A 9736-nucleotide genomic window follows, 5' to 3' on the forward strand; every position below is an offset into this window, starting at 1 on the left:
AATCATAACAGATTCAGTATCACTATCTCCTAGTTGCTTATGGCCTTGCATGTAATAATGTATGTGTGGATATCAAAACATAGATCGTATACTTCCAAAGTCCAATGGTTAAGCACACAAATACACTAATCAGTCAGACCCAAACTCAAGCCTAGTAAAGAACTCTAGACCTATATATGGCAGTCATCAATCTCAAACTTCGAACAATTTTTTCCTTACTAATTGTGTATTCAATTTATTAAACTAAGATCGTTAGTTCAACAAGATGTCGATGGCTTAATACTCTCATGAGTCTATATCTATTAGAAGTTTTAGGTCTTTTCAGTTATAGAATATTTGACAACAAAACTGCACCAATACTTTTTAGATGCATAAGTTTATTGTCTTACCTCATCAATTTGCGCTTTATGTCATACAAATAATATAAAAAATCTACTATGATGTGTAATGGCTTTTCGTTTAAACTGATACGATCTTCTTTTTTTTCGTTTTAAATGAAAATTTTATTCCTCTTTTCATTTGTTTTTTCCCTCTTACAAAGACATCATTTAACTGATATTATCTTCTTTTGCCAAGGTTTTGAAAACCGGACCGGACCGGCCGGTCGAACCGGTTCGACCGCGACTCGTTTAGTAAGCCGAGTCCGGTTCGATTCAAAACCCGGATTTCATAAAACTCGGGCAACTCGGCTCAAAACCGGTGGAACCGGTGACCCGGGTTGACGTTAAAACCCGGTTTGTTATTTTTGACACATTTTAAATTGTAATTAGGGTTTTATATCAGGCTAATCCTGGATAATAACTTAAGTTAATAATAGTAATACTTAACAGCCGTCATTTTTTAATAATTCTCGAGAAAAAAAAGAAACCTAAACGTCTTCTCGTCGTCTCTCACTGTCGTACACCATTCTCCATCTGAATTTTTCTTTGCCACAAGATTTGGAACTGCACTTGTAAGAAAAAGTAAGTAACGTGATTCTCTTTTGTTGTTCGAAATTTGATATAACATATAAATATATTATTTTTTTGTTATTTTTACTAGTTAATGGAGGGGAATCATTCAGAACCAGATTTAGGCGTACCTTCTTCTCAACGTTCAGTTCGTCGTAAAGATGACATAGCTTGGAGATATATAACAGAACGGACTGAGCAGAATGGGAAGAAAACTTTGATTTGTGACTTCTGTCAGAAAGAGAGCGGAGGTGGAGGCATTAACAGAATGAAACAACATTTAGCTGGGGTAAGAGGAAACATAGATTCATGTACCAAAGTTTCTGCAGAAGTTCAGTTTCAGATGAAGCAATCATTGAAAGAAAATGAAGACAAAAATAAGGAAAAGAGAGGCATACCACTTGATGATATAAACATTGTTGCTGATATGAATGCTGATGGACAAGGCATTCATTCTCAGCCATCTGTTACTCAAACCAAAAAGAGAAACAGAGGTGGAGATTTACATGGGTTTTTTAAAACAGGCCTGAGTGATCCTACTCAACCAAGTATAAAGGCATCTATACAAAGCAAGGAGAAGGTGCATGATGCTGATATGGCTGTTGCTTTATGGTTTTATGATGCTTGCATTCCCATGAACGCTGTGAACTCTCCATTCTTTCCAGTTATGTTAAGCAAAGCTGCTAGTTTAGGACATGGATATACTGGTCCTTCGTATCATGCTTTGAGGGTTGGGTTATTAAGAGATGCAAAAAAACATGTATCTTTGATCGTTGAATCATTTAGAAGCACGTGGGCTAGCACCGGCTGTACCTTGATGGGAGATGGATGGAAAGACACTAGAAAAAGACCACTGATCAATTTTTTAGTGTACTGTCCAAAAGGAGTTACGTTCATCAAGTCGGTTGATGCATCTGATGTATACACAAATGCAGAGAATTTGTGTAATTTATTTGCTGAGATGGTGGAAATGGTTGGCTCTGAAAACGTGGTTCATTTAGTGACTGATAATGCGCCTAACTACAAGGCTTCAGGTAGACTACTTGCGGAGAGATATCCAAATATTTCTTGGTCTCCATGTGCAGCTCATTGCATGAATTTAATATTGGAGGATGTGGGAAACATGCCTAATGTTAAAGAGTTAGTTTCTGCTGTATCAAAGGTAACTATCTTTGTCTACAATCATAAGTCAACTTTAAATTTTTTGAGGAAGAGGCAAGGTTGGAGGGAAATCATTCGTCCAGGAGAAACCCGATTTGCTACCACTTTTATAGCCCTTCAGAGTGCATATGCACATAAAGATGACTTACAAGCTTTGGTAGTAGATCAAGAGTTCAGGCAGTTTCTGAAAACAGAGAAAGCAAGATGTGTCAAGGCTGTTGTTTTGGATGAAAACATGTGGGCGCATTGTTTGTTGATCGTAAGGATTATGGCTCCAATGATACGCTTGTTGCGTGTTTGTGATACTGATGAGAAGCCATCATTACCATATGTCTATGAAGGAATGTATCGAGCACGTTTAGGCATCAAGAAGATATTTGGAAAAAAGAAGGAATTGTATAAGCCTTATACAAGGATCATAAAGAACAGGTGGGATAGAATGTTGCGCCATGATCTTCATGCTGCAGCATACTTCTTCAATCCAGCTTTCATGTATGATCAAAAGAACTTTTCAAAAAAGCCTGAGATATTGAAAGGGATGTTAAATTTGATGGAAAAACAAAAAGGGTCTGACAGAACAAAGATCTTTGAGGGGATGACAATGTATAGAGAACGTGAGAAAAGCTTCTCACATTCATCAGCTTTAAGTTGTTCGAAAACCACTCGTCCTGGTATATCTTTGCATATACTTTTCTTTTTGTTATTTATTTAGTACTTTGGAATATTACTTCTCAAGCAGAATTTTCAATTGCAGATGAGTGGTGGAAGTTCTTTGGATATGATGTTCCTGTTTTGCAGAAGCTAGCAATTCGAATTCTTAGCCAAACTGCATCTTCATCGGGCTGTGAACGTAATTGGTCTGTGTTTGAAAGAATTCACACAAAAAGGAGGAATAGATTGGAACATCAAAGACTCAATGATCTTGTCTACGTTCATTACAATTTGCGCCTGCAAGATAGGTGAGTTTAAGTTCAAATACACAGCTATGAAATTATAGAATATAACTATTAAATGTTCATATGCTCAGGTTCTCAAAAAGAAAGAGGTCATATGATCCAATTGATTATGAGTCCATTGATAAAACTGAGTTCTGGGTAGTAGAAGAAAGTGGAGAAGCTGAACTAGATTATGATGAACTTGAGAATGCACTTACTGAAGAAAACCCAAAAGATGGAGAAGATGCAACTTCTGAAACCTTGAACTTGAACGGTAGATACATCTTCTTTTATACGACATGTTTTTTTTGGCTATGATGTCTATTATTTAACTCATGCATTTTTCATATTTTTTTTCTTGTTTTAGAAGGTACCGAAGATGAAGTGCCATTCTCTCAAGATGATACAACTGAATAAATTTGAGATATTCTATCATTCTCCAACAGATTTTTTTTTGTCATGTTTTCATTTAGTTCATTACATTAAATATTCAGTTACTATTTATCTATTTTATGATGCTATTTTAGATAATATTCATCAGACATTTTTATATATGATTAATTATATAATATATATTTATATATTAAATATATAAATATATTTAATAAATAAAAACCCGGTTCGACCGGTTAAACCGGTTCGACCAATCAACCAGTGAATACGCCGAGTCGGTGTCCGGTCCGGTTTTTAAAACATTGTCTTTTGCTTCGAGCATTGCATTTTCTTCCTCTTCTTACCATTTCATATTTTCTTATAAGTAATTATCTTTTTCAACAAAAAAATAAAAAAGACAAATATCATAAATGAATCAATACGAATGAAGATAATCCAAAGCGTGAGGTTGGCTTTCGGATAAACACAGATATTGTCTCCATTTTCTTTGGAAATTCTGGGATCATGGGCGTTGTGGGACCAATTCCCTCTCAGCCTGCTACTGCCATAGTGTGGGCCCAATTTAAAAGCCCACTCTTATTTATTTATTTATTTATTTATTTATTGACTTTCTCACCATCTCACGTGAAAACCACATTTTTTCTAATTTAGTGAATTAAAAAAGGCAACCTCTATCTATTCATTTCAAAGTATCTGTCTGTTGTCATATGTCAGAAATATTGTTAAATATTTTTTCATATGGATTATAGTTTTATTTTCTCAGAATTTAGGCCACTAATGATGTTTCATGTTTGCTCAAAAAAAAAAAATTATGTTCCATGTCGCTCTCGTTGACGGAGAGGTATGAGTCAACAAGTCAAATTTAGACTATCTCTAATCCTAATTGACGGAGAGGTACGAGGCCTCGATTCTTTGAACTTTTTATTTACTTTTTTTCTTTATTAAACATATTTTTTTCCGATGACAATCTTTATTAAACATCATTTCTCTGACGAAATTAGTTTGAATTTTTTTTGTGGCTAAATGACATCCGATAATATTTTTATTAACATATATTTATAGTTTGAATGTCAAAAGTAGATACAGTCTTCTTTACAAATATTTTTCAACCTTGCACTTATACACGAAAACGAACCACTTTTTCTCTTTTTGTCAACAACGAACCACTTAAACAAAACATAATTGAGTTTTCCCTTGCTTTCTATTTACCATATTTTACTATCATCAAACCATCTCAAACTATTTTAAAATTATAAACATTTTTCGAATGTTTCATTGCTCATGCTGAAAAGGCGTGATCGTGGTTACAGTAAATTTTGTCAGTAATTTGAAGGCAGTAAAATTCATTGTCACTATGGTTTAATGTTACGATCTCTTAACATTATAACATACTAATAAAGATATCTCCAACTCCACTATATTTTCTACACTAAACTCTATTATAGAATAAAACATTTTCCGATACCATTCTATATCCCACTCTAAAATAGTATAATTCTATTTTTACTTTATATTTAGAGTAACTTTTTTTTTCATTCTATTATAAAGTAATTTTTTTATTTATACTTTAATCAATTTATTCTTTAGTCTTTTTATTTTGTAACTATTTGTGTAGTTTAATTATGCAAACAACACATTATGTTCAACACAATATATATAAACATTGGAAACTTATTTTATCAGCCAAAGAAAACAAGCACTAAATTAAAATTAATTATATAAGATTAGCCAAAGAAAAAAAATACTAAAACTAAAAATAAGCAACATAACATAAAACTAAAATTATAGATAATGTTGACTTAAATTTTCTGGTAAATTGTTTCCAAATCCACCAAAATTGTCAATATAATGTAATGTATTTTTTAAATAATAAATGTTTGATATAAATATATAATTTATAAAAAAAATTATGAAAAACAAAATATAAGAGATCAATTTGTAAATTTTGTAAGTAAAAGAATTATTCATAAAATAGAAAAGGAATATATTTAATCATTTTCCTTTAATCTTAGAATCAAATATAGAGTAAACCATTAAAGAGAAATTCTACTCTATTTTAAAATTACTCTAATTTAGAATGGAAACTACTATAAAATATAGTAAACCATTAGAGATGGTCTAACTATGAAAACTCAAGGAAAAAAATATTAATAACATTATAACAATTTTGAAATGGGATATAATAACATTATATCAAAAAAGTTTATCCACAACAGTTTATCTTAACATTTAGACCAAATAAAACTTTGAAATGGGGCCTTTACATATAAAAGAAATGGGACGTGAATCTTTGATGCAAAGAAAGAACTCAGAAGAAGAGAGTGAGAGAAAGAGGCGTGCAAATGTTTTGTTTCTATTGTCCTACCATCCTTTTCAACCAAACCGCCAAACTTAGCCGGCCCTTTTTGTTTTATTTATATCAAATAACGTTTTGTGTTTTATTTTCTTATACATAAAAGCTTCAAATAGTTTGTCTTCGTCCATTCCACATTCTCAAACTCACCCTCCAAGTTGGATAACATTTTGAAGATAATGTATACACATGTATTGTACGTGAATAACTACAATTCTTTAATAGTTGCGGCTGAAGCACTTATAAATTAGTGATTGTTCAACAAGATCAATAATATGAATGTGGTTGGTAAATAAATGAAGAGAGTGCAGTAAAAATAATGAATAGTTAAATAACATAACATATAACATAACATAGATGGACAAGAAAATTATAGAGGGAAAGTTGTATACATCTAAATTCCTTAAAACTTATGTGAATACAATATCATATTACTGGTTTCCTTTTCTTTTTTTTTGTAACATATTACTGGTTTCCTATTTTTGTAACTGTTGATTATCTTTCAGCTTAGTCTATATATTTGTGTGTTTCTTCTCTACGCAAATTTTACCTATATATTTGTGACTTTTACATTAATAAATTGTGAAATTGTCGGTTCTAAGTCTTAAGATATCGTGTGTATATATATATATCAGGGTTTAATATATATTTGTACAGTGCAGATATTTTTTTTTTTTTTGTCAATACAGTGCAGATATTTTTAATAAGAAAAACAAAAATGTAAAGGAAATATGTGGTCCTCTTCGGGCATTTAGTTTTGGTTCATAGAAAATACAACAAATAGCTAGCTTTGGTCCCCTAAATGTAAAGTATGCAAACAAATATTATTATCAGGTTTATTAATCCACAGGTAAGTATATATTAAATATAGATTATACCATATTACATTCATAATTTTCACAAATTATAATTACATCTGTTTTTTTGTTTTGCTAATGAAATAATATAGTTACATCTGTTGATAACGTACTTTAGTTTTAAAATTATACAAACGAGCGCATTGTAACGTTCTTTATGTTTTCGATGTTTTAAGATGTGTTAAAGTTTGATAGATATAGTTTGAACGAATCGACGTAGTTCGCAAACATCACTAAAATTTGGCTGTAAATTCAGAGGTCCTATATAAAAGTTCCAAGTTCATATACATAGTACATAGAAAATATGAATCGTCCGAAAAACAGAAGTACAATTAACAGGTAAAATCTAGGTTACCAGTTTTATAGTAGTTCTTAATCCTTCCCAACACTCAAATTTTTTGAATAGTTGTTTCAAAAACAAAAGTGAATAGGCATGGCTAGCATACATTCTTAGTTATCTCGATTGGTGCCGACGTAACTGTGTCATTCAGGAGCTACACCATTGGCTTGAACATGATTTTCATCATTCAATGCGCATGATACAAGCTTGTCTTGTCCTAATATTATTATGTAAAATTGATGATCAAGGATTGAGATAACGACAGCGAAAACTAAACGGATTTTTAATTACATATTGTTTTAATTTACTAGGGAATGGACAAAATGTCAGATATAGAAATAATCAAAAGCAAAACTAGCGCAACTTACCCATAGTTTCACGAATCTTCTCGCAACACAAAAAATAACAAAATAATGTTGTCGTGTTTTGAACATATTTCTAAAGGATATATCATTTTAGGAACCCTCCACGAATTACATGGGCAGACTCCTTTCGTGCCTTTCCTTTGTGCAAAAGAGATCATTATATTATCTTTACATACGTGTGTCTATACATGTCGTCTAATGTTGTAATTTATAAAGCAGCAAAATAAGTATTGTATCTAACAGTGTTTTGAGCAATATTACTTATTTAAATATGGTTGCAAATGGTTGATAATACATTTTTTCACTGTTATTTTATTAAGTAGAGAATATTTCACATACAAGTCCAAAAACAAGGTCATTTAAAAACCATACAAACCCATACAGCATACATATAGACGATATCAGAGACCAAAATAATGGTTGATAATACATATACGTAATATGGTTACAAGCGGCGGTTGGTGAAATCTTCTAAATAACGGTGAAAAAAGTATATACTACCTCAGTCATGGTACTAAATAATTTGGCTTAATTAGTTCTTGATTTTCACTAGATGTAAAATGTAATTGCCTTCTTAAAAAGTTAGATGATTGCCGAAAGTGTAATTATTTACACAACTTTTGTAATTCCTATACATGATTAATAAAATAGTAATTTTTTTATATAACCCCTTAAAGATGTGTAAACCAAAAATTACTTCGAAACAGATCATATCTTCTGTTATTCTGGACTAAATTGATATATGTTTTTTGTCAATTACTAAAAAAATATTTCAAACTTTGAGTTTTCTTAACAAATTATTGAAAGAAAAAATATACTACTGATGAAACTGATTCTTAAAAGAGAAAAATCTAATATATGAAATCTACTCAGATCTCTACCTAATAGATGTCGCATTCGCTGAGAATTTATTTCATTTTCTTGTAATATAATCAAAGAAAATAGCTACTAATATTTAGGGTTTATAAAAAAATTTGTAACATGAAAAGATTCACTTTAAAAAGTCGAATTGACGATTGTGGTTAGAAAGTTGTGGGATCGTTAACGAGAGGTCTGGTGTAACCGCATCGGTTACAGATGTGGTTGCGAGAGTTTACAAATGCGGATGAGTGCGGTTTAAACGTTTTTTTAGAGATTTGTAGGATTGGTACATCAATTAGAAATTAATGTGTTTGCGAGACTCTTGTGACAAATAAATTATCAAATGCAACTGGTGTTAAATAATAAATTAACAATATTTACATTTTTTATAATTATAAAATATTAAAAATCATAATATTATAATAAATATAAAAATTATATTTATAAAATCATACTATTAATTTTTTTCAAAATTATAAAAAATATTTTTGTTTTAAAATTTTATTATAGAATTTCCCCTAAAACTTTATATGTAGGTGTTAACGAGGGAACTAATAAATCTCTAAATCAACCTTAGGAAATAAGACCGTTTTGTCCTTTGGTCCTTTTTATTTATGTAAAACTAATTAGACAATTAGTTATTGGTAGGGTCTTGGCTAGCTATGAACTAGGGCTGTTCAATATGGTAAAACCGAACCGTACCGAACCGAACCGAACCGAAATAAACAATATGGTTTGGTTTTGGTATATACCATATAAACCGAATGGATATAATTTTCTAAAAACCGTAGGATTTGGATATGGTTTGGTATATAACCGATTAAACCGAATAAACCGAACAAAACCGATTAAAAGTAGAAACATGTAAATATGTATCTATTTTATAACAATACATGAAAATCTATCTGTTACATAATTTAAATTTGTGTTAATAATTATTACCATGATTTTATAGTAATAAAAAATTTTAATTTGTAAAACACTTGAACTATAACTAAATAACAATACATCGCAATTCAGACATCTTATTTTCTAAGTCTTTTTTGATCTTTTTGATTTATTTTAGTCTTCACTAAATTAATATGAAGATTATAAATTTGATGGACAATAATTAATGGAAAATTTTCAATTGAAAAAACATGACTTTAATGAACACTAAATATGGAAGAGTGAAAAAACTTTTCTTTTGTTTCATATTTTTATTTTCAAAATTTCAAGCTTTGATTTTAGTTATAGATTTGATTATTTTATTTGATGATAGAAGCATTTTTACTTTTTTGTTCATTTATTTGAACATGTAATAGGTTTTTAATAAATGAGTGTGTTGACAATATGACTCTAAAATTCATATTATATGATCTCAAACAAAATAATTATGTTTTTTGGTATAAAACCGAATAAACCGAAAACCGACGGTATATAAACCGAACCGAACCGAAGTAAATATGGATTTAGAATGGTAGCTATATTTTACTAACCGAAATACCGAAAACCGAAAAAAACCGAACCGAAACCGAACCG

General features: G+C 30.5%; 1 protein-coding gene across 1 annotated transcript; it reads left to right on the top strand.

The window, feature by feature from the left end:
• The first annotated feature begins 40 nt into the window (after positions 1–40).
• Positions 41–8317, top strand: LOC103846250. Its single transcript, XM_033279083.1, has 3 exons — positions 41–2782; positions 2866–3070; positions 3139–8317. The coding sequence occupies exons 1-3, from the start codon at positions 1045–1047 to the stop codon at positions 3362–3364; spliced, it is 2169 nt and encodes a 722-aa protein (XP_033134974.1). The 5' UTR covers positions 41–1044; the 3' UTR covers positions 3365–8317.
• Positions 8318–9736: the final 1419 nt, after the last annotated feature.

The sequence above is a fragment of the Brassica rapa genome, chromosome A01 (assembly GCF_000309985.2).
Source record: "Brassica rapa cultivar Chiifu-401-42 chromosome A01, CAAS_Brap_v3.01, whole genome shotgun sequence".
NCBI classification, from domain to species: domain Eukaryota; kingdom Viridiplantae; phylum Streptophyta; class Magnoliopsida; order Brassicales; family Brassicaceae; genus Brassica; species Brassica rapa.